The sequence below is a fragment of the Typopeltis vanoorti genome, chromosome 6 (assembly GCF_054136105.1).
Source record: "Typopeltis vanoorti isolate ZY-2024b chromosome 6, IOZ_Tvanoo_1.0, whole genome shotgun sequence".
Classification (NCBI taxonomy): Eukaryota; Metazoa; Arthropoda; class Arachnida; order Uropygi; family Thelyphonidae; genus Typopeltis; species Typopeltis vanoorti.
Window position 1 is genome coordinate 100,597,460 of NC_143554.1, and position 26,893 is coordinate 100,624,352.

General features: G+C 35.8%; 1 protein-coding gene across 1 annotated transcript in view; it reads left to right on the forward strand.

Moving 5' to 3' along the window:
* The window catches only part of LOC150105752 (ras-specific guanine nucleotide-releasing factor 2-like), a 294,996-nt gene that overhangs the window by 216,123 nt on the left and 51,980 nt on the right, over positions 1 to 26,893 (forward strand). The window contains exons 13-17 of the mRNA XM_090394546.1: positions 680 to 891; positions 1,684 to 1,766; positions 3,410 to 3,418; positions 6,362 to 6,382; positions 19,574 to 19,649. Coding sequence (XP_090250672.1) covers positions 680 to 891; positions 1,684 to 1,766; positions 3,410 to 3,418; positions 6,362 to 6,382; positions 19,574 to 19,649 — 401 coding nt within the window. The remainder of the gene's footprint in view (positions 1 to 679; positions 892 to 1,683; positions 1,767 to 3,409; positions 3,419 to 6,361; positions 6,383 to 19,573; positions 19,650 to 26,893) is intronic.

Genomic DNA, 26,893 nt, shown 5'->3' on the forward strand with positions numbered 1-26,893 from the left:
TACAATAGTACCACATACTTATAGTCCTTTCCAAAATATTAAGAACTAGTAAGAGGTTTGAAATATGCTAACAACTCCTCACAAAGCTCAGTTATGTGTGCCTATCCTTTGGTTGTACTGTTTTGTGTTAAGATTGATAAAGAATTCTCTCCTGATATCCACATCACCATGCATACCTAAGTTATCAGTTGCGAAGTTACTGATATTGGATTCTGAATTGCTCTCAAGGTAGTGAACAAGTGTTGGTTCAGATTGTTTTGTTTACTGTTCAAACACGTGAGCAATTGACAGGCTGAAAAAATAAGCTGGAATATCACGAAGAAATCCTAAGTGAGTCTGAGAGTGACTACCATTCTTTTTAAGAAAATCTCCTTAACATTCGTAAAAGCATTCTATCCCACAAAATATCTTAAAAACAGTGAAGATGAATTTCTGATTCTATCATAGAAGCCATGTTTCTACGATATGCTCATCTCTAATATTTTTATAATTTGATCCTAGAAAATTTCATAATATGGTCAAACACGGTAGAATTTACGATACAAGCGAAGATCAGAGGATAGATAATTTATGAAATTTCTATATAAACAACATTTTATTATTATTATTATTATTATTATTATTATTATTATTATTATTATTATTATTATTATTATTATTATTATTATTTTCTTCCCAGAAAGCTCCGTTAGTTCTGGCTCAAGTCATTCAAGTGGTTTTAGCGACACCAGTACCATAGCGACATCTAGCGGCGGAAGTAGCACCCAGAAGGACTATGGCGGACTTGATTTCAAGATAATTATCGACTTTAAAGGAGGAAACCCCGTTACTCTACATCTCGTGGCGCCCACAATGCAGGAGAAGGCCGCTTGGACTAGCGACATCAGTCAGGTGAGTTTCTTAGTTGACTGCTACAATTACATTGTTATAGTTCCCCCTAGAAAGGTAGCTGTATTGCAGCATATAGGTGTCATACGGGAAAGCTTCAGAGCAGGGGGATGCTGACGGCTGCACAGTGTGTGTGTGTGTGTGTGTGTGTGTGTGTGTGTGTGTGTGTGTGTGTGTGTGTGTGTGTGTGTGTGTGTGTGTGTGTGTGTGTGTGTGTGTGTGTGTGTGTGTGTGTGTGTGTGTGTGAGCGCCGGGCTGAGGGTAGTGCTGCTACCCGGTTTATCGATCACATATTACGGTAGTGAATCGTGACTCCAGCGTCGTAGGTTTCTGTGAATGCAGCTTATGGTAAAAGATATAGGAGAATAGGTCAAGATATTGCACGCGTATCCTATATGTTTTTCATAGCACATATTAACCAGTTTTCTTTGATGTTATCTTACACACAGTCAAGGCCTATTTTGTCGAACATTTGAGTGACTACGGCGTTATCAGCGTAATGTCTTCTCTACTCTAATTTTAGTTTCGCGTCAAAGGTCAGGCGGTCATCGTGAAAGTGCGGAAGTGGGGGAAAGATTTTTCTGTCGGCTATAGCCGAAAAAGCGAAAATATTGTAAGTTCGTAATAAATGTTAGAGGGTTTTTAAGTGCCTAACATCTGAATGTGGTTTACCTATTTTGCTGTCAGCTACGTGACTTGTGTGTTGTTGTGAGATGGTGACCATGTCCATTATCCTCTTAACTAAGTTCATCTTGCTATTTAACTGTGTCGCTAAGACTAGTCTTTCTTTTACAGTGTATCGATAATGTCCATTTCAACGACCTTTTTCATGGAACCATGAGTGACGCTTCATCTGTTACCATGCCCCATTCAATTCGGTAAGACCTTATTCTATTGGTTTAATATCATCAATTAACAGTTGATATGCTGGGGGGGGGGGTTGTTGAAACTGATATCTGTAACTGGAACATTTTTTCTGTAAATGCGAGTTTGGTAGGACATGTTTTACATATTAAATATTATCATGTGTAACTAAACAATGAAATATAAATCTATTTCAGAGTAATGGTGAATTTCACTGGATGGTATATTGTATATAATGTTCATATGTATATAAGTACTAAGAGTTTTTTTTTTTATGATCTTAGTCCCAATATAACACGGTGATTGATTTTTATTTTATATTGCATTCATTTTGAACTTGGAGAAAGATCTAATTATTATATTCATACCATGATAAAAATTCATAAAATTGAGCATTTTTTATGCGGTTCATGAAACATTTGAAACTAGATATCACAACAATGCTATCTGGTTCCAACAATACAGTGATTTTTGTCGTTAAAATATGTTAGTGTAATTCATGGAATGAATCAACAAGACCAAGCGGTTATCATGTGTTTTAAGAGATATTATAATCTTTTTTTTTTTTGAATGTTCACTGTGACGTTATTTATGGCACTGTTCACTATCTCAAACATTCTCTCTCTGGTATTTTATATGTCTGTTATTGCCGTGTATCCATATGTCTGCTTGGGAAGGACTATATTTCTATATAAATATATTTATGTATGCTAATATCTTGTTAATATGAATATTGCCAGAAATGTCAACATTGGTGAATAAGATTTTTTCGATCACATAACAATGTGTGTGTGTGTGTGTGTGTGTGTGTGTGTGTGTGTGTGTGTGTGTGTGTGTGTGTGTGTGTGTGTGTGTGTGTGTGTGTGTGTGTGTGTGTGTGTGCGCGTGCGTGCGTGCCTAAGGGTTTGATATTGCCGAAATGCCAAGAGGATACTTTAGATTTGTAAATAAATTCATAACCATGGTGGCCCAACATATGAAGTGTATTTTGGCTAGTGGATAGTTCACCTTTCAATAGGGGGAAAAACTAGCAATTTCGTTTAATAACTCATTACAGTTGACATCAGCAATAGTTGCAATCCAATTCCACGTGGTTTAGATGCATCATAACATGGTGACGTGTCTTCCAATATTTGGAAGTGTTTCTAATGGTTGATTTTCTAAAGTCATCTGCTAAGCAAAATGCTTAGAGTATTCGCGAATAAACCTATTAGCGAGATCAGATCAGTCTGGTAGTTTGCTTGTAAATGTTTGAGTTCTATGTAGGCAGGCAATTTATGTATCTTTATTAACCTGTTGCTACACGATAGCTGGATTTTCTGATTTATGGCAAATCGTTAACTCCACCCTGTGGCTTTTAATCGGTCTTCCTGTGACCACCGTCAGAAATAGCACAATAAAAATTATCGTCATTCCTAATAATCCTAAGTATAATTATTTAAATAAATAAGGCTAATTTTATACGAATGAAGATAGCTATCAGTGATATCACTTATCTTTTTTAATTGAAATCCATAAGCTTTATATCTACAGCGTGTCAGGTTTTCAGTGGAACATGTTTGCTGTAAATATCTGCCTCTGAAGTCTTTAAAAGACTTCTTCTTGATCATCTTTAAGTGAAAGATTAATGAAGTCATTAAATGTTTAAGAAAGTTAGCTACATTCAGTCAACAGGTAAATGTAGGGAAAAACGGTGAAGAGTGGTTAAATAATTTTAAAATAAAATGTCAAAAAATGTTAATATAATTTAAAGTTTCATAGATAGTAGTTTTCAAATGAGGATTTCATCTTTCTATCACTTTCTGCTGATATTGTAACCTGGATCGACACATGGATTGAGATGTTCAAAGTTAGGAAAGCGTATTTATTTTCCTTTATATGGATTATTTTAATTTTATTCGATGAGGAACTTCCCAATACCAGCTGGTATGATGGTTGGAGATAGAAATGTCTGTTATGTGCAAAATTATACTGTTTTTTTTAAATAAAAAATACTGCGGTTTTAATACATCTCAATCTCTCCGTTAAAAGGCAATTCTTTGAATATATATGACACTAACAACATTGCCTTTTCTTAATTTATTGCCTTTCGCTAATTTTGCTTTTTAAGAAAAACACACACTAAGAAAAACAGTATGTGACTTTTTGGTTGGAAGGATTTGTATTCGAATCAAATCTAGAACATGAGAAATATTTAAACGAACGTTTCAACTGAAGATGAATTACTCGGATGTTATATATAGGGAAAGGGCACAGTTTTTCTTTTTAAAAGCTTGGGTTCCTCCACGCAACTTCGCAAAACAGACACATCCTCATGAGAACTTCACGCTTTTCGTCAAACAAATCATGTCTCGTGCCACATATATTCAACTTGTCATATGTTTGAGCTAAGCCATTTATTTGTGTAATTCAAAGTACGTTATGTGAGATAGATGATTTATTAATTACATTTTTATTCCGTTCAGTCTAACAATTGGGTTTTAAAAACCTTTATGCCTTTTCCGACCTTTAGTGTGGTTTGAACTATCAGTATGAGTGCTTGCTTTGAATTATTATAAATTGAATTATTATTAATTCAATTTCTATATGCATTTCTTTTCCAAATAATCCTTATAGTAATACACAAATTCAATATAATTAGACAAAAGGTTTGCATTCCTGACAGTTATTTGTTATAATATCAGCTTATCACAGAAAATCAATTTATTCCAAAATGGTTGTTCACTTTTGTATTCAAGGATAAGAATTTAAAATAGCAAGTATATATTATATAAAATAAAATTTGTGACATCGTAGGCTGAGGTTAACCGTACTGTAATCCTTCCAGAAACATTTGCAAAACTTTTCAATCGAATCGCTCTAGGAAGAGATGTCAGCCAGTCTCACAACCACGCCAGTCTTGTCTTCTCTTTAACATTCTTTTCTCCACACAGTTTGTATACAAAAACTGGCCATGAATTACGCATTTGTGATAAGACACAGTATACTATGTAGGATTGAATACCCTTCTTCTACATGGAGTACCTGAGAATGATTCAAGGTTAGCAATGTCTTTATACGATTTTTCTACTGATTAACATATCTTTACAAAGTTTGAGAGAATCTAATCTCTGGTTGTAGTATTTTGCATCGTCTATTCCAGTATGCTTCTCTTTGTCTTTATCTTCCTTCCGATCCTGAAGCTGGTCCTCCATGCACTTCTCATCTGACTCTCACGATGTCCCATTTATATCATTTGGCCTTTCTTAATATCGTAAATATGCACTTATCTGCTTCTTTACATATTTCTTATATCGTTATGTTTCTTTAATATGCATATGTAATAATCTTCTTTAACATTTCTGTAAAATTCTTAAAGTCAACAATCCTATTTTGTTTCCATGGTTTCCATCTTTCAATGGCAGTTTTAGGTTTTGTAATCAAGAAGTCTGTTTTCTATCCTTTGCTTATATATTTACTCCAAATCATTTTCTATCCGTTACATTTTACTAAGGTAGTGTAACTTAATAATAGTGGAACGCCTTAGTAGTGTAACGTAATGTGGTAAAATTTACGTTAAAAGAAAACCAAGCTAATTTGCTGCAACAATCCATTCCTCCTAATAATGTCTTAATGAATTGTGATTAGATGAGAGATAAAAATTATTAGACAAACTCTAATCACACAGTGCCAGTAATTTGTTTCAGTTCAGTTGATGCGTAGCGACAATGAATCATTACGTTTGGCAGTTATTATTGAGCAATGTTTAAATAGTTTGGCTATGTTTAAGTAACTTAAATTTCCATGAATTATGTAATTTTTCATGCTTCATAAATGGATTTCAGATGAAGTTCAGGCAGTTAGCAATGTTTTTCCTCCAGGAAACTCGGGTTTTATCAGTAAAACAGGTAAATCGACAAAAGAGCACGCGCAACTGACAACTATAATGCGATATGCAGATAGGATTAATCTCTCTAATTGGAGCATTAATTATTTTAAAGAAGCAAAATTACTTAGTAGTCGCAGGTCAATGAAATGGGAATGAATAACTTGTTGACTGAATTGTAGAGTCATTGTTTTCCATTCTGCACACTCTGGGTTCGAATCCTATTGCAGAGCTTATGAATATTATCTGGGTAATCTTTAGGTTGTATTTCACATTTAATGTACAGTGTATCTTGCTTAATAAGAGTCAAAACTGGTCTGTAAATAGTAGTCTACGTAGATGTGGAGGTTGGTATGAAGAGCATTGACAGGTCATTAAGACAAAACCCCGTTAACAGGAAGATGAAGATAATTCTGTGTGCCAATTTCAATACCTGACAAGTGCAGAAACAACTGATTGTTCTGTTGTAAGAGAAATGATTTAATACAATGAATGTACTTCAAGGATTGCTATATTTCTCCGCATTAAGACAGATTTTCGATTGTAAATTCTGTATTAAAATACGAAAAATGACATTTATATTCAGTTTTTTTGCAATTCTGATTATTATGAATTAAATTTGATTTTATATACGAAAAGTATTCTTGCTAAGTTTGTCGTCAATTATTACAATCATTAGTACTTATTTTAACTTCAGGGTATATATTTGTCTAATTTATTAAAAGAATAAATTAGACAAATTAGTGCCCCATTAATATGGTCTCAGTACAATATATAACTTCGACGGTGATCGCAATTAGCTCTGCATGTAATGTGTACACGATGTGTGTTAGCAAAATCAAGTTATGTTCTTTAATGTTCCTTGAAGGATTATTATTGCCAAAGATAAGAAATGTTAGTGTCTACTGAGCACTCGTAGATTAAGGAGGAGGGCTGATACAATTTTTCTGTAATTTTATTGTCATTCTTTTACTTTATGTCCAGGGTGGATGCGTTATTATTATTATTACGTGACACCTCCAAGGAGTCAAAAGACTCATCCAGGGAGGGCACCTACTCTGTCTCCATCGCTCAATCCACCAACTACAACGAACCGCAACTGCACCAACGCCATCTACCGCCCACTACTATCACTAGTATTTTCACAGACAATCACATCCATGTCCACGGCGGGATCGAACCAGCAGCCTTTTGCGTGGAGAGCGGACACGCTAACCACTCGGTCAACCAGGCAGGTCAACCAGATTTTCTTTATAATAATATTTTTCTAGTCGCTTTGTCGATGTCATGTTTAGTCAATTTTGGAATACATCAAAGCAAATCTAAAACGACGGTAACAGTCTTCATGCACAGATAGTGCTGGCTGTTAACTTTGGGGCTCCAAACAAGTTTTCCATAGCTACCATTTAAACAGTATGCATTTTTGTAGAGCCCTCTTTGAGCTTTTCTTAAGCCCAAGTGAGATTTCGCTCTACTGCATCATAGATTCGTGAACAAATTGCAGAATTCAAAATTGTATTGAATGAACTAATTGCCAAAAGACCTTTTGGAACGGTACTCTTCTCCGGATAGTAGAAGAAATTAAAGAAACGAGCAGTGGTCCGAAACATATACAATCAAATCTATCACGTCTGGTATTTGTTTAAATGCAAATGGAATCAACAAACAGAACCCCCCCCCAAAAAAAAACGAATATTTCAGTAATCATTTTGAGAATGTAAATATATCTTAGTCTTTTGTTTTGTATTCAGAGAATTTTAATCAATCACATATCAATATCTGAAAATGGTAACTATAGTTTGCTGTCTAAACCGTTTTTTTTTCCATTCCTACTTATTTCAATACTAAAACAAACTTCAAAAATATCTACAATCTAAATCCCGATTTAATGGGACTAAATCATGATGTAGTTCTCTCCTTTATCTAGAGGAAAACAAATCCTTTTTAGCTCTCGTTAATTAAGATCATGCCAAAATCATCAGACAAGATCAGATACTTTTTCTCGGATTAACATCTACCTTCCATCCTTTCTACCATAAAACAGCCTCGTATCTTAGTTTCTTTCTAGAAAACGTTGCTTTCTCTTCTACTCTAGGCATTCCTTCTTTCATAAATATATAATCCCCAATAAACTCCTAATCAGCCTTATTTTAGAACAAAGATTGACTCCACATTGAGTATGGCTTAATTTTAAACCTTTTTATGAATCCTTGATTTTATTCGGAAGAAAGTGATTCGACTAAGGAACGACTCTTGTCATACACAACTTGTGATCGCTCCATTCTATCACATAGCTCTTTTCATTTATTTATGATTTTATGTCTTCATATCCAGTTGCAAGGGTAGATAATAACTAGTATTATCTACCCTTGCGGGTAGATAATACTAGTTATCTTGCAACATGAGAGGTTACATTTTGACTATTCTGATAATTTTTCAGACGTTAAAAACTAGAACCATCCATGCCGCGGTCAGAGTCAAACTAGAAGCCAATTTTGGTAAATAAAAATCGAATGAGTTATCCGTTTAGCCATCGATTACTTGGTCTAAAAACACTTCCTTGTACGATTTCCCAACAGAGGTAGCAAATATAAAATATTTCTTTGTCCTAAAACATTACATATGACAGAATCTAGCAATTACATTCACCATACCGAATGATCTCATCGCATCCTTTCATCTCCCTCCAGTTCTTTATTCTGTGGAGTCCGAAGACTCATCGTGGGAGATACTAACCACATATTATGTGGTTAGTATAGATTCACAACTGAATCTATATCACAACTGACAGACTCACCCACAGACCACTCCCCATCTTGGTCACTCGCCTCCGAACCCTTTCCACAATTTCCTCAACTCCATTTCAATAACTAAGTAATCATATAAGCTAACTTGGCCACCATAGCAATATGTTTTCTAAGATTCAATTCCCCGTCTAAGTACTCCCCCTCCCAATCTCTGGGTTCATCAAATTACTGAAGTACAGTACCCTCAATGCGGTACACAGCTTGTAATATTTTTTAATCCCGACATTCTTAACTTTTCCACATTAAACTGAGAGATTATCTTTTACTCATATTCTATCAAACTATTTAAATCATCCTGCAAGCTCTGTACCCTACTTTATTTATTATACTACCCAATATTGCATCATTAGCAAACAACTGAATATTTCCCATCAAATAATTTCTTGTATAATTGATGTACAAATTTAAGCAATAGTACTTCAAGCATAGAGCCTTTGCGACACATCAATAGTCACTTACCTTCTCATGGATTCTGCACCCCCACATACTACTTTTTTGGTATGTGGGGGTTCACAATCACTCACTCTGGTATCCATGTCACAGTTTTATGTCCATCGCATTTGTTTCAATTTACGTAAGCTGTGTGTGTGTGTGTGTGTGTGTGTGTGTGTGTGTGTGTGTGTGTGTGTGTGTGTGTGTGTGTGTGTGTGTGTGTGTGTGTGTGTGTGTGTGTGTGTGTGTGTGTGTGTGTGTGTGTGTGTGTGTGTGTGATATTCTGTCAAAGATCTTTTCAAATCCAGCAGAATAATCATGCAGCTATTTCGTTTATTCAAATTAATTGTCACTCTATTAAAAGTTTGCATTAACTTACTCGTCACAGTGTCGTGTTGTCCCCATATTCGTATCATATTATCTTCTATCTATTTCTGAATTCTGTCTTTGATCAAGTTTTCTAATAATACGTTTACCACAACTTTGGAGATTCAGACAGTTCTATAATTTTCTATCAAAGTCTTAGATCCCACCCCAAATCACATTCTCGTAAAACGCTAGCATATCCTATCTAATTCCACGTTGCATTGAGATTTTGCAATGTCCGAAGTACTTCTAATTCGTCAACGTCTGTTCTCACATCTATCACAGCAACATCCTCATTTTTATAATAGATCCTTGAAAAGTAGACGCTTCTTAAATCATATATTTTGATATTTTTGTCTGCTTATGTCATCCAACAACCATCAGCACTCATTCAAGTTATCCTTCCATAGGTATTCTTCCTCCTATTCGCCACATAACAAAAAAAACTCTTTGATATTTCCTTTCACCTACTCAGCTAATTTCTTATCATAATCTGAGTTTGCCTTCCTTCCCATGCGAATCACCTTTCTGGCTTTACTGTTGTACTGCTCCTGAGCTTGATGGTTAGTTTTCTCCTTATAAACCCTTCACAATATTTTCCTTTTTTGTAGGATTTCTGTAATTAATTGATAGTACCTCAATTACATATCGAAACGAATAAGCTATTTAAGAACTTGTTTTCTTCAGATTTTCTACCCGTAAAGAAACATTTTCCTGACAAGAGAATGTCTGTGTATTAGCTCTTCTATATAAGCTGGAGACAGCAAAAGAATCACCACGAGATAGTGCAAAGGGTACAACCTTAACCATCGCATGCGATCCTATTCATGGCATTAGAAAAGAACATGGAAGCATGGAATTGTGTGTCATTAGTAATAATCCAATGAGAAAATGACAGTATAGACAATTGGGGGAAGCAGTGAGATGCTTCTGCTCTGCTATTTATTCAAAATCATCATTTCTGTCCTTTTGAATTACTTAGATGTTGTTATGTATTGGTTTAGCAATTGAGTTTTCCCTTGCAACTAATAATATTCATCAATGACATTTAGAAAATTTTAAAATGTTTGGTGTCTTTTTTTTTCTTTTCATAACAACTCCGATTTGGTGGTAAGTTAAATGCAAAATACTTTATAAAAAATAAAACGAAATATGTTTGAACTTAGCAGCATCTCAATGTAATTTTTTTCATTCCCCTTAAGAATTAGGCTTAAGGACCAATCACGACCATATCTGTATTTTTTTCATCCTTGGAATTAATCTGTATTTTGGTAAAAAATAAAATAAATGTTATGATGTACTCTTATTTTCTCAAATGGAGGACGCAACATTCTTTAGCCTAAACCTTCTCAAAAGCAGGCAGATGATCTTCATCCTTCATCGATAGCTGAGTTTATTGCTACCTATGATTTTGAAGGTACCGAGAAAAAGTAAGGCAGAAACTTGCCGCAGTCTCATAATTGTCAACCTTTATGTATATTTTACTGCTATTCGAAATACTGTTAGTTATAATGTCGATTTTTTCCGGATTCGAGATTCAAAAACCGGAATTTCCGGGACATGGGAGTTCCGATTTACCTCTGCCAAAGAGAGTAGCTACTGGAAACAAAAAACGCATACAAACTTTCTTTAATTGGAGATTAGATTGAAATCTGTAATGAGCTTTTGTATACTGGTTTAAGCAAGGCTGCATGCGTAGTTATATTTTAGCATAAAAATGAAATACCACATCCTATTTCCATTATTATTATTATTATTATTATTATTATTATTATTATTATTATTATTATTATTATTATTATTATTATTATATTCAGATAATTGAAATACAGTCAAAACAAGATATCATTTAAACAACAATTGTCTGGTGATACAGAGTAATTCAAATTCTACCCAAGAATCTAAGAATAGTCTGTCAGGTAGCGTCGTAAAATATGGACTGTTCTAAGTAATGCTGTTTTTTTTTAGGTCATATGGGGGTCACTTCGTTGATGTTTAATTGCTGTAAATAGTTGAACAGCTTCTTTGAAGTTGCACCAAGTGCACCGATAACCATTGGGATAACTTTGATGTGTTGCCAACTTCGATTGCCAGATCTCGATATTTAGTCATTTTTCCAGTTCTCTGTTGTGAATGTTGTTATCATTAGGTACTGCGATATCGATAATCCAAACCTGTCGATGTTCGACAATTGTGATGTCAGGTCTATTGTGTTCCAAATGCCGATCAGTTTGTATTTTAAAGTCCCAGAGAATTTTTGCTGTTTCGTTTTCCAATACAGTCTCTATTTTATGCTGCCACCAGTCATCAGAAGTAGGAAAGCCATATTTTTTGCATACCTGCTAACGAACTATTTTGGCCACTTGATCATGGTGGTATTTATAGTCAGTTTGAGCTATCTTGCTGCAGGCACTGATTACATGTTCTACAGTCTAATCTTTCTGATCGCGTAATCTGCATTTGCTGTCATTATTGATGTTCAAAATTTTTTGCTTTGATTGCATTAGTTCGTGAGGCCTGTTCTTGAGCTTCTAGAATAAATCCTTCTGTTTCTTTTTTAATGTACCCATATTGTAGCCATGGCCACGTCTTGTTCACGTCAAATGTTTATTTCGGTACCTCGAAGAAATTGGCCATGCAAGGGTTTATTTTTCCAGCTTACATATCAGTTATTTTGCTGTTCCTTTTTGTAATCGGATTTGTTTCCTGTTGCTTTTAGAAGGCCCTCTTGTGTAATTACTTGAAGCATTTGCTCAGTGCTATTGTCGATGTAACTTCTTAAACTAATTTCTTCTTCGACAGTCTGTGTCACTAGCAGCAGACCACGTCCACCTATTCTTCTTGGTGGGTACAGTCAGTCAATATCACTTCGTGGATGTAATGCATGGTGAATAGTCATTAATTGTCTAGCTTTTGCGGTCCAAATTGTCCAGGTATTCTTTTATCCAACCTATTATGCCAGCTGTGTATCGGATCACTGGTATAAGACAAGAATTCATTCCTTTAATTGAGTATAATCCATTTAGTTTTTGTTTCCAGAATATTTCTAGCTCTTTTTGGTGTATTCTGCTGCTGCCTGTTGTTTAACTTTCGAGTGGAGAATATCACTGGCTTCTACTATTCCTAGGTATTTATAGTGTTCGTCAGCTGAAATTGCTTTTATATATTTCTCTTGATCAAAATTTAAAATGGCTGGTGTCATTAATTTTTTCCTCGTTTAATAGATAAAATTGCGCATTTATCTAAACCAAATTCCATTTTGATCTCCTGACTTAAAATACGAACTGTGTTCAATAAAGAATCTATTTGGTGGGCCGATTTTCCATATAGCTTCAAGTCATTCATATACAATAGATGGGAAATTTTAATATTACATTTAGGAATTTCATATCCAAGTTTTGTTTTCATCAAAACTATAGACAAAGAATGCTGAAGCGTAATAGTGACAAGGAATCACCTTGGAAAATACTACGTTTAATGCTAATATCTCCGAATCGTTCATTATTCACTATTAAAGTTGTTTTCCCTGATTTCATAGCAGCAGCCAGAAACGAACATATGTTTTTGCTAAGTCCAAATATTTGTAGCGATTTTAGGATCCAGGAGTGTGGGAGGGAATCGAATGCTTTCTTATATTCTATCCATGTCATGTTTAAGTTAGTTTTTTGTCTTTTTGAATTTCTGAGAATCATTTTATTAATAAGGATCTGTTCTTTTGTTCTTCTAGACTTTTAAAATTTGCCTTTTTGTTCAATCGGATAAATCTGATTATCTGATAAGTAGTGGTATATGGAACCTGCTATGATTGCAGGGAACAGCCTAAGTATGGTTGGTAAGCATGTTATTGGACGACAGTTATTTGGGTCTTTATCCTTATCTTTCATGAAAGGAAATGTTAGTTAAACTGTTCTGCCATTCTGCCATATAGACTGGTTAGATAATCGTTCTCTCTACCCCTTCAATATAATGAACAATTTTATCAACTGATATACGTCATGTCAAAAGTTATTGACCTCTGTCATATCACTCCTCTTTCTTCTGTCCACCAATATCTGCAGTCGACACATTCTCAATCTGTCCTCATAACCTGTATCCCATAATTCCGTTATCATCTTTGTAACTCTTCTTGACGGCCTTTCCACAGCTTTCTCATCCCTTTGGAAGCCATGTGTCCCAATCTTCACAAAGTGGTCCAGGTGAGGATTGATCGAGGGCTTGTAAAGAGGCGAAATGACTTCGTAACCTTACATGTCAATGTTCGTTTCAATTGCGATTATCCTCCGATGGTATTTGCAATTTTTGTCTTGTGACCTTTAAACTGAAACTTTCTATCCACCATAACTCCAAAATCTCTAGTCTCGTCAGTGACTTTAATCATAATAGCACCAATATAATATAACTATTATCGTTCATCCACACTTCCAACATAATCAAATCACCCTGGAAATGTTGCATATCAGTGGCATCGCTGATTACCCTTCCTATCACCAGCGAACAACTGAAGATCCCATGTAAGCCCCTTTCCAGTATGATTAATGTATATGGTCCAAGGATTGATCCTGGAGCACACCACTGGTCACGTTAAATATTCCAGATTCCGATTCACCCCCCCCTCCGTAGATATCACGCTTTAATAACTGTCTGTCATTCACCCATTTATCCAAGCTAATGCTTTATATTGCAATTTCATATTCTCTTGTTTGTGCGACGGCCTTTCATGTGATATTCTATCGATTCCTTGGCAAAGTCCAATAGTATCATAGTGTATCCATTCCCTTTATCCAACTCAGTCGTAACATTATTATAAAATTTGAGAAGTTTATTCAGACATGACCTCCCTTTAGTAAAGCTGCCTTGCAAAGTATATTTTGTTTGTCCACATATTTCTGTACGCTATTCTTACCAACTTCTCGAAAATCTTTACTCTAGAGATACTGATAGGTCGATAGTCAAACATGTGAGTATCCGTCATTGCACCACCCTTGTGTAATGAGATTATATCTTTATTTCTTTCATAACTCCTCTCACTTTTATTTTCACTACTGTTGGATAAAGGCCTCTCCCGTTGCGAGAGGGTTGGGTTTACTTCTCTCATGGTCACTCATTCTATGCCCACGGCGGGATTCGAACCCGCAGCCTTTTGGCTGGAGAGCAGATACGCTAACCACTCGGCCAACCAGGCCAGCAGTTAGCCTAATAGATTCATCTAAATTTGTTGTACTAAATATTTAATGACCCTGAAATCTTTTCAGAAACCAAATAACATAAAAAAAATTCACCATGTTCAGGATTTGTTATGGATTTGTTATTAAATAGATGCTGCATGACATTATGAAAGCTATTTCGCTATGGAACATGAACTGCGTTCGTGAATTTTGAAAAACATGGTTCACCAATCAGAATCTAGGAACCTTTAATGCCCAAGAAGTAAATGCAGCTTATATTTTATGATGCTATTAATAGAATAATAAATATTTTGATGTTCCATCCATGTGTCTCATGCCAATAATGCAACCATTGGTTGCTACACAAAATGCTATTGGTTGCTATGCTATGTATAATTGGTTGCCATGCATAAATAAACCATTATTAGTAGTAATCATAATGTTATCAAAGATAATGAACGTAACGTTATTAATTTGACAATCTGGCATACGTTTGATAATTTCAGATTTCTAGGCATAATTAGATTCTTCTATACTTAGAAGAAATATCATCGATAGTGCGATATCATTGATGAATCCCTTTACAACAGACTATCTTCTCTGCCTTTTCATTCATCGCTTCAAAACGTCACTAACCTATTCGATGGCTTGAAGTTGGAAATTTGGAAAGGCCTGTGCGGGTTTTTCGGATCTTAAACCTCTAAACGGTTCAAATATCAAATAAGTATTTTTAATTTTTTCCAGTCCGCCCAGTTAGCCTAGTGGCTGTGCGCTTCGCAACCGTATGCCTGGGAGGAGTGTCCTAGGTTCGATTCCCGTCAACGACATGAGAAGCTTAAGGATTTTCCTCAGTCATAGCTAAGTTAGCTGGGCGTGGGCGTGGACTGTAGGGTTTTTTCCCCAGTTTATATGAGGTTTTTCATCCCACAAGCAGGCAAACCGACTCCGTGAACACACACACAGGCTGCAGCCATAGGATACAGTACGACAAGGAAGACAATGGGAAACCACCTTGCTCATAATCATCTCCCTAGTATGGTAGCATATAGCTGTCTCCCCGGCCGTATGGCAGAAGGGAATAGATGGATAGAATTTTTTTCCAAATACGAGTTTTGGAGAGCAAAACAACACCTCCATGAGAAATCTTTTAATTTCTCTAGGACTGGAACTCAGTTTTTTTTTCCTACAAAACACTGCTTTCCTTCGGATTGTGCGACGCAAAAAACATTAATAAAAGAAAACAATCTCTGTATGGATTTCATTTATGCGTGGAATTTATAAGCTTTGGGTTGTTTGAAATGACTGTCGGAGCAATTAAGACTAGTGCATGAAGTATGTAGAGTCAGTGCGTTTCTCTAGCTGGTTTCTCTGTTTTGGGGCGATAAAAAACCGGAGTTTTCCTGAGGAACACCCTGCTAACTTTGTATGAGTGCAGCTAACTTACTTTCAGCAAAAAGACGTTATGAACTTCGTTGTATTATCTGTTGAATTGCATCCATTTAATGCATACAAGTTTAGTTCGTATATTTCTACAAAGACGATTGTGATATTTACATTTTTGAAATGTCAGATTCGAAAAGAATGCCTAAAAATTAACTAGAAGTAAACTTTAAGAACATTACACTTGCGAATTACGATATATTGCAATCTCTAGACACTCGAACAAGATGATAATAATAGAATGAGTGTAATGAGTGCAGTTTGATAGTTATTTTTAATAAATATTTATACGTCATTCAAGTATAGAATATGGTCTATAAATTGTTATCCACGTCCCAAATGTTCCATATCCACCAACAGCCATTTTATACAAAAAAAAACTGCTCATCCATTGGTAGATACAAATGGATGAAAATATATTCTATTGTTATACGTTGGATGGAATAAGTTTTCTTACACAGGAGGACATTTTTATTACACAGGAGAAAATCGGTTGCTTTTCGCTCCTGTGTAATAAAAATGTTGGTGTGGAACACGATAGAACATGTTGGTATTGTTACGTGTATGTTTTCACTTACTGCATTAGTTGGTCGGGTAACAATGTTACATTACAAGGATTATTGTAAAATGATTATTGTTCATGAATTTTGTAATTATCTGTGTTGTATTGCTATTTGTAGTTCCTAATTGCAACCTGAATGTGAGTGCATATCTTAACTCATTTTATAATCAGCGTAACTAGTTTAGCAAAAATACAGCTTTCTTATTATTGGCAAAAAGTAAAAATTATGTTTACTTCATGTCATCCACTGACCTTGGAAAAATTTTCTGGAATCCTCTGCATAAACTATTGATATTTCATTTAACAAATTTTGCCTTCTTTATCACGGGAATGCACGTAGGATAAAATTTTATTTTTATCATTTTATCATTATATTTCTGTCAGCAAACTTTTTTTTGTTGATATATTTGATAAGTCGGATCACTTCAGCAGAGAAATAAATCTTCAATAACTTTGAAGCCTTTCCAACAGAATGGTTCTTTCAACTCAGGGAACAGATCGAAACTTGAACAGTTCATGTCAGAACTGTACGGTGATTGGGGGGGGGGGAATGAGGAGGCACTTGAGATCTATATTTCACGTGAAACCTGTAGCCTTGCATTGTGCGATATCTGACCTCGCTTCGTATTCGTAGTCTTATTTCGTGGAACGACAACAACAGACAGAAAACAAACACATCCAACTGATCCCATTATATAAATATTTGGGATAACTTTAATATTGATTAACGTCATGTGACCTATACTAAGATTTTTACAGAATTTGCTTCCTGATTTACTCACAATTACAAGAGATATTATTATTATTATTATTATTATTATTATTATTATTATTATTATTATTATTATTATTATTATTATTATTCACTCTTTAAGTATTTATTGATTTCTGTTGTAAGATATGTTTCGCTTGATTTATATCGCTTTGTATTTACTGGTCTTGATAAAAGTTAGATGAAATATTTCAATGAGAGACAGAAAGAGAGAGAGAGTTTAAACATGGGACTGACTCTTCAAATAATGCTGACAATTTCTTTGCTGTTTACAAATTTGTTTTTATATCTAGTTTATTTGTTTGTGTCCGCTTTTAGATTTAGTACTTACGATATTCTACTTTTCTTTTAAATGTTGATTTATAAATGCTAAGTATTGTTAAGAAGTTAATTAAGTGTTTATACCAAGGTATATGGTAACAGTAGAAATAACACTTACCATTTTAAGTGAGAAAAAGAACCGAATCATCCAGTAATGCAACATTAATAATTCACGTGTTTACTTGACAGGAAACGTTTTTCAATTATTTTGTTATGGGCTTCATTTCACCGTGCTATCTTGTGACTGTCTTTAATGGTATCAAAATCTTCTTCCTTTCAATAAAACCAACATTTTCTTTTTTTTTTGAAAGGCTGGATTCAGGATGACTTTTGAACATACGTCACTCGGATACCCAATCATAAAAATCAGATTAATTGACTTAGTAATATGTTTGTGTCAGTTCCTGTCTGGAACTGGGAAACAGTCCTTTTGGGGAAACGTTTAATTAATTATGAGCCTCACAACGCATCTTATCAACATTTTCATTGAACTATACCATTAGTACATCGTCAATGATATCTATTAAACGGTAATATAAAAATGTTCGCAAAACATGATTCTTGTTGAACTTGTTTTTAACATTTGAACTCTTTCAGTTCCTAAACTGATTGATGCTTTAGAGTTAACTGATATTAAGCGCATTAGTTAAACATTTCGGAGTTCAGAATCAGTAACATGTTCATGAAATAAGAGTCCGAATGATACTGAGCACTTGATACGACCATTGACATACAGACCATCAGTAACTGACTCTTCTTGAGGGAGTTCAGACTTGGCTGTCTCATTTCTTCATCTTCAGATGAAGAAATGAGAATCTGCGTTTGAAGAGAATCTGCGTTTGAATATAAAAATTCCTAACCATTCACATCATGAGTCGTAAGAACGTGATGAATTATTATGAGAGAGTTACAGCTCACAAACCATTGTTAAAAACAATGAATTCTGATGGTTGTCCTTTTGAATCACCTAAGACTCTGAGGACAATGTATCATGCCTGTCAAATATCTATGTATCTTCTGTTAATTTGCCTGTTTTGCGGAATTTAAACCCGAGTTTGCAGGATGGAAACCTACCACTTTATAAGACCCACTAACTCACCATCAGCTGAAAAGCCCTTATGAAGGTTCTTCCTCTCCTAGACAGAATTCCAATCAATAACAGTCAATGACAGCTGTCATTAAATACGGATCTTGTTTATATTTTAATGGGCCGTGATTTCCATAGGCCAGTACAGTACATTTAGTACTACTGTGAACTGGCTAAAGCAGGAACAATCTAATCTTACACTAACGACTTATTGTGGATGACTTTTAAGGAGGATGTAGTCGCTGACGGGGCAATGAAAATCACCTGTTACCAAAAGATGTTGATAAACATCCATGTTCACGGTGAATTTCAAATCCATAGCCCGATGATTGAAGACACTGATCATTTACGGTGTCCACTTGGCCATTTGCAATTTTTGGGAAGAATTATGATCCTTTTTACGTTTGGAGATTGATGCGCCATTAAATTCTTAGTAAAAATTACGTGTTTATAGCTCACATAATGAAGCTTATGAGCTCCACCGAAAAGATCCGGACCAAATCTCACGATGAATATTACCCTGCCAGTCCCATGAGAAATATCAAGCTTTTTGTCATCCCTAAATAAGGATGATACCTCCCTATTTAAGGATGATCAACTTCTACTTCTATGATCCTCACAAGGGAGGCCATACAATGTAACACGTTTCTATTCATGGTCTGATTGTCATTAACAGTGGTCCACCCACTAATCTTTGGGGAACTTTCTTTCTCCCACTATCATGGATAAAGGTTTCCAGTGATTGATGTAGAATGTACGACGCGCTGAAGTCCGGTGGACGGCTTTGCCACAGTTTCATTCTAGCATAGCATATAAAAACCTCTAGTCCGGTTACAAGTTTAACATGTAGATTGATTGTACCAACCAAAACACATATCCCACATGTTTACCGCAGTATTTTGAAATATTTGACACACAAAGTTGTGAATGAGATATTTAAATTTCTGTATGTTTTTATTTCCTTGTGAACATTCGTCTGAAATTACACCGACTGTGTCTTCCAGCAATGACCCCCGGCTGTTCAAAGATGATGTTGATATCCGATTTAGTAGAACGCTGAATTCTTGCAAACTTCCCCAGGTAAGTAACTAAATCTTTCTAGAACTTTTAAAAGAAAAGTTATCACTATTACGAAGATGTTTATCTGAAGTATATAAAAAAAACGAAATGCAACTTTACTAATGTTTTGTTACGAATTTTATAAGATCGATCGCAGGCATGGTTTTCTCCAATAATTTTAGAATACACTTCCGTGCTTCTACAGCAAGCCTTACAAGATTTAAACTCCATAACGAATACCTGCAATGAAAGTTTTAGTACTGGTAGCACTTTGGCAAGAGAGTCTCTATGATACGAAGCTCATGTTATTGATAGTAATATATCTTTTCAACTAGCGAGTAAAAATCAACGTACCTCCGGGTTGCAAAACTCTCGTTTCAGATTACTGTGTGTATATATTGGCAGTAAACTCACCAAACACTCTGAATTTTTTTTAAATGGAACGTTCAGTGGAATGTTATATCATCAACCAATCGCATTTTTCTAGGAAAAATCACAGATGTCTACTGATATTAGTAGTACAAATCCGAACAGAAATATTTTACTAATTTTTCCTTGTGTGCAAATCATCAGATGTTAAGAAATAGAATTTCCTATTTTTGCACCGTAAGAAAGTAAATTATACACTATCTAATCAAACATACCTTCGTAATCGTTGATATGGCTGTACACATCACAACCATGGCTCCTACAGGTATGAAAGGAATACACAGCCTTGTAATCTTCGCATGCAAACATAAACATTAAAATGGGTCATACTCAGGACAGGAAATTTCTATCCTACTATTATTGTGAAGTGCAAACATTTAGGAACAACAAGAGCACAATAATATGACGTACAGTTGCAGTAGGATAGAAGTTTCCTGCCCTGAGTTTTTGAAAAGGTGGTATCCTATGAGAGTGCCTTGTCAAAGTTCACTGGCGAATCACATTTCACCATTTGGAAGCCCGCGAACGAATCAGTTTGGTGAATTGTGGAAGAAATCTACTTGGTCGAATGTGTTGTCAACTGTGAAATTTGAAGAAGGCATCATGGTGTGGGGCTATTTTTTTCACGGTTCGGCCTGTATTCCAATGACAGTAATCTTACGCTGTGGCCTGATATGACATTCTTGACAATTCTATATTTCGTATTTTATGGAAAAAATTCACTTAAAGGTCTTTTCTTGTATTAACATGACAATACCTTCCGTCTGGAGTCCGAGGTCTGTTCAAGAATGTTTTGATGAGATGGGTGTTGATGGAATGAACTGGAACGCCGATTACGAGCCACATCGAATTACTCGACCTCAGTGACAGACCTAACTAATGATCTTCTGGAAGAAAATTACCGAAGTAGTACATGAAACTCTAACGAAAAGCATTCCCATAAGATTAACGGCTGGTAGAGCATTGAGGGTTGGGCTTTAATGCCTTTCATATTAAAGTTAGAGTTGGGATGAACAGGAGTTCTGATGTTTTTGATTAGACAGTGTACTTTCTGACTAAGAAAGAATAAATAATAATATTATTAAGTTCAAGAAGGCAAAGGATAAAAACAAAAGAAATATATTCTCTCTTTCAACAGATTATATTGTTTTAATCGAACAATTTCAGCAAATAGATGTTTGAGCGTTAAGTATTTTCACGGCTAAGCTATTATGCACAGAGGCTATCAAATTCGCATCAAATGGCCTCACTATCCCATAATGCACAGGCCACACCTCCTGTAAGATTTGCATATTCCAATGTATCATGGAAACAATTGCATTGGTTTCGACCTTTATTGGAGTCTTATCAGTAGAAGCTAGAACCCAGAGATAATGAGAGCTAAATCAATATAGAAGTCGTATTTATACTGAATATCATATTTACTTAAATTAGATTAATTAAATCCTATTGAAAGTAATAGTTTTATTAAATCATAAATAATATGTCAAACTCGTTTTAGATGCTCACAGAACTACACTGCTTGGAAAGAAGTTAATGGACATTATAGTCTGAGGAACAAACAGCCATGACACCCAACTTAATATGTTGGACCTCGTTTCGCTGCGGTGACTGCAGAAATCGTATAGGGGCATACTTTCCACAAGCGTACGATTGCGATCAGTGGGAATTTTGAACCATTCGTTTTCTTGTAGACATGTAATGAGGTCCTGAACTGTTGTGTGGAGGACGTCCCTTGACCTCACCCGACGCTCCAGTTCATCCCACAGATGTTCAACAGAGTTGAAATCGGGCTATGTGGAGGACGAATCAAGTTCGGTGACCGTTCATATCCAGAAATCACACAGTTGGAACAACAGTTTTTGACACGGTGCGTTGTCTTGCTGAAAGACACAACGGTCAGTTCCGTAGAAACGCCTAAAGTTAAGAGAGAAATGACCTTTTTATTTCCAAAAAATAGTTCTGAACAACTCATGAAAGTGGCACGTGACACGGTCCTAAAAAAGAGAAGTCGGACCACAAACCCGGAACAACAGGACCATACTGCCACACTCCACCTCCGAAGTTCACAGATGGGGTTAGGACTCTGGTAAGAGATGTTCACGGGCATCCGTCACACCCACACTCGTCCATCTGCTCGGTAGAGGGTGTATCGCGATTCGTCACTCCATAGCACAGCTTTCCAAGCTTCCACATCCCACTATACATACACTCGATCTTTGCACTGAAGACTGAAGACCACTCTGAAGACGACTCTGCATGTTGGTTCAGATAATTTGGAAATTGCTTATTGCGGTCCTACCATAGAAACCCATGTTGTGAGCCTCAGTTCCGAATGTTTTGTGCAGATTCGTGTTCCAGTCGATTCCCGGCACTACTCATTCAACTTGTCGGCCTACGAATGGCTGTTTGTACATATTATCTTTCGTAGCACCCTACATTGATGTTCGGCGTTTGTGGCCTCCCTCTGTAGGTAGCAGTTGCAGCTAACTCCCTGCGCTTCCTCAGTGTGGTATCACTGACTGTTGTCCTTGAGTGGCTCAATTTGTCAATAACTTGCCGAACAGATAGGCCTGCAACATGGCAACCTATCACAACACCTCTTTCAAACTGTTTTTTTCGCGCAGCCATTTCACTCGGGCACAATTGCACTGACTTGGGGGGGGCGGCATAACATTCCTCCAGTTATACTTACAAACAAGTGACTTGTTACATAACACAACGAACCTTGCACATGCGGGTGTCCATTGACTTCTTTGCTAGACGTGTATTGTTCATTTTTCTTCTCTGATTCTGTTTAAATTACTATACTACATTACATTATCTTTGCTCGCACCACTTTTACTTTTATTCAACCACTGATACCATCTGTCATTTTTCTAAGAATTTTCACATTGGTTTTCAATCAACTGTTTTCTATCTAGAAGTTCTCAGGTCCATAAAGTTAATCTTGGTTTGAACTCTGTCTTGCATGCAGTTTAGTGTTTTTACTAATTTCTCTCTCATTCCATATAAATTTAGTCAGTTGACTTCCCACCATAAAAGTTCACTTATTCTATTTCCATATTTAATTTTACATCTTCACTGAAAATCCTGCCTAAATAACTAAAACATTTTATTACTTCTGCGACCTCTCTAGGATACAATTATCTTCCACGCCCCTACCTATTTTCGTATATATTTTTCTTTTGTATTGCTCATTTTATGTCCAAGTTACCGCAGTTATTTATTCTTGTTTAAAGAATCTCGGAGTCTTGCACCGCATTTTTTAAAGAGTAAAACATCATAATCTGCATAATACAAGCTACGCCTTGATATCTTTGATTATATAAGGTTTAATGTCACTTACATTCATAGCGCGATCCATATCGACGATGAGTAAGAGTGAAAATGGTGTGTAACCATCTATACTTCCTTTCTTTCTGACCTCTGGCGTAACATAAATCTAGATTGTTGTATTAATCTGTATAATATCTTTCAATCCATATAGCTGTAGATTTTCGAACCACGTTTCTCTTGACAGAACTTTCTCATATGCTTTATTCAGGCCTACAAAACTTAAATATCAATACTAGTTATATTTGCATGGTTTCCGAGTCTGAATTTTAGTCCACTATGTAACCTGAACTCCACTTGTTCAAATTTCTCTTCCACAGTTTTCATTAGCAACTCAAGTATGCTTACATGAATCTGGAAGACTCGTTAGAGAAATTCTTTCTGTAATTCTCACATTTACACACTTCTCTCGTTTATAGAGAAGTACTCTGGGAGCTACACTCCAATTATCTGGAATCTTGACTTTCTAACCAGAGTTTAATTTATTTATTTTGTTTAATCAAACCAGCCCAGTTCCCGAATACTCTCGAAGCAACCAAGCTCCTAATAACATTTTCTACAAAAAAAACCACGCAGTTGGCTCACAGGTTTCTACTTTTACTCATCAGATGATGTTTTAACGTAAGGAAACGGTTGCCATGCAACAAACATATTGCATGGCAAACCAGCCACATGTTTGTTGCTAGCTTACCATAAAGGAGATAGTCAACAGGGTCATTTTGCGTTTATAGTTAATTGCGTATTCTTATTACTAGTAATTAAGAACAACGTAATTTGGATTCATTTTCCTAGAAATTTTGTAGTTTGTAGTGAAGACAATTCTGTAATTTTAATATTCGTTTTATGGCTTTGTAGATGTTTTGGACATATGGGAATTATAAAGCATAATTCATGATGTTAAGTTGCATCTTGTCCCAGTAATATACTTTTCCGTAATTGCCTTAGTTCCTTGATGAGCCAAGCAGAGGAAATGGATCTTGTTTATCTGAGTGGGGCTCCTTTTCCGCATGACATTTTATATTTTACTCTTATGTTAAGTTCTGGTTTAAGCCAATAAGGAATAAAATATAGCGGTCTAAATCTGAAACTGCTAGACCATCCTCGTTCGTTCAGTATCTAGGTGAATTCCTATTGACAGAGTACACCATGAGCATTGTGCGCTGGATATTAAGTCAGAAGCCCTGACAGGTTCTCTGCATTCCTGAAAAAGACCATCGAGGTCTTCTCCTAGTGATCTAGCTTTGACATGTGTCTTAATATGTACGGGGAAATCACTTAAAAACCAGTTTATTATTGACTATTGATATCAAGTGTACAAGAATGCAAAACTTACAGCTCATCAGCACTATATGAGGATAAACGAACAGAGTGGAAAGAAAGAAAGAAAGAATCTGTTGTTACCAGTATGTTTCTTGGACAGATGATGATTGTAGCCCTTGGAGAAATAAGTATGGAGAGGACTTTTCCAAAGAGCAGCGATAAGTAAAATGAAAGAGAAGGATCAGAAGTTGTTCAGATTCAAATTGAATGGAAAGTGGAGGGATGATGGCAGCTACTTGGGTAGAGCATCGTCCAAAAACATTTATAGAAAAACACATAAGACAAAATCAGCGAAAATGCAATTCAAATGAGTCGGTGTGTGTGTGTGTGTGTATGTGTGTGTGTGTGTGTGAAGGATAACCTTAATACTGATTGTCTTCTTTTTAATAGCATCAGCTCATTTGGGAATTTAGGCTCATTTAGGCCTCAACTGTGAGAACAGTAGTATAAAGCTCGATTTACGTTAGATTTATATGGTGTCGGAATTTGAACCGGTGAGATGTTCAGTCTAAAAGTGAAAAAGTTCAGTATGTTTGAGCAGGTCTGAGAAGTCTACAGATGCGATGTATTTGTGCAAGAAAAATTAAAGTGTGAGTCAGTCCTAGAAGACAACATTAATCTAGTCTAAAGTCTAAGTACTATCAAAGTTAAATGAAGGTGAAATTAGGTGTTTCTTACAAGAAATAAGACAGGTGTGTTTCAGCAGCATTAAAGTTCATTTAAGGTTATCATAGATCTACTGAAGAATGATATAAAGGTCAGTGTTTAATAGATCTTGAAGATACAATTATTTCGGCACTACAAGCGTATGAAGAAGAAAAATACGGTGTACTGTCATCTGAAAAACTGTGAATAGGTACTGAATTTTGAGGTGCTATGTAATTGGTTAGGACACCTAAAGACGAAAAAAACATACTACAACATGTACTCCATGACTAGAAAGGAAACTGGTTATCCAATCGGAAATATTCTTTAAAAACACAATATAATTTCGTATGTAAGCCCTTATGCAAGCACACTGAGGAGAACGAATCATTCCAAACCTTTCTATGATTAATGTAACTAGTTGGATAACGGAGATTGTCTGTGAGTCCAGTGGCAGAATCAATATTGATGATCTCTAATCATTTGCGGACTTCAGATGGCGAAGTTGTCCTGTAATGACCTTCTACGTTATTTTCGAGAGAATCGAAATAGGTCTGATGAGTGATTAGTTGATAATTCACTTTTATCTACCTTTTTGGGAATGGGCTAAACACATACCAACCACTGAATTAGAAACCTTTATGCAGATGTACGTAAACGTCACATGCGCAGCATATATGAAAAACAGTTGGTCACGTGTGTCATCACGTGTTCTAGACAACTATTTAAGAATGCTGCTGGTCAGTGATCATCAATTATTGTGTGTGTGGGGGGGGGCTGTCTGGCTGGAGCCACGAGTTAGAAAACAGCAGATCTGACTGGTTTCTCAAAAGGTGAGATATCCCGGGTGTTTAATCAGTGGAAAAATAACCCACATTGCTCGTCTAAGAGGCGTGACTGTGGTCCTAAGGCAATGTCAGGACTGTTTTATCATTGGAGAAGGCTTATACGGAAAAACAGAACTTCCTATTGCCTATGTGCAGCAGATTTAACTCTCAATAAGAATGCTGCTGGTCAGTGATCATCAATTATTGTGTGTGGGGGGGGGCTGTCTGGCTGGAGCCACGAGTTAGAAAACAGCAGATCTGACTGGTTTCTCAAAAGGTGAGATATCCCGGGTGTTTAATCAGTGGAAAAATAACCCACATTGCTCGTCTAAGAGGCGTGACTGTGGTCCTAAGGCAATGTCAGGACTGTTTTATCATTGGAGAAGGCTTATACGGAAAAACAGAACTTCCTATTGCCTATGTGCAGCAGTTGACCGAAGCATTTAAAAGGGTGTTCTTGACCCTTCATTAAATTGAGAGTTAAATTCATTAAATTGACCCTTCATTAATTGAGTAGCCTGTATGTGTATAAGGTAGCTTTCGTTCTGTGTACATGTGAGGTGAGAACTGAAAGTTACAAGGCCGTTAATTCTAGAATGAAATATTGGAATTATATTCAGTGATGTTAATTGAGCTTAGATTTTGAGCATAATTGAGCAATGATATCTTCAGGAATCGAAAAATGCAGCCAATTCACGATTAGACTGA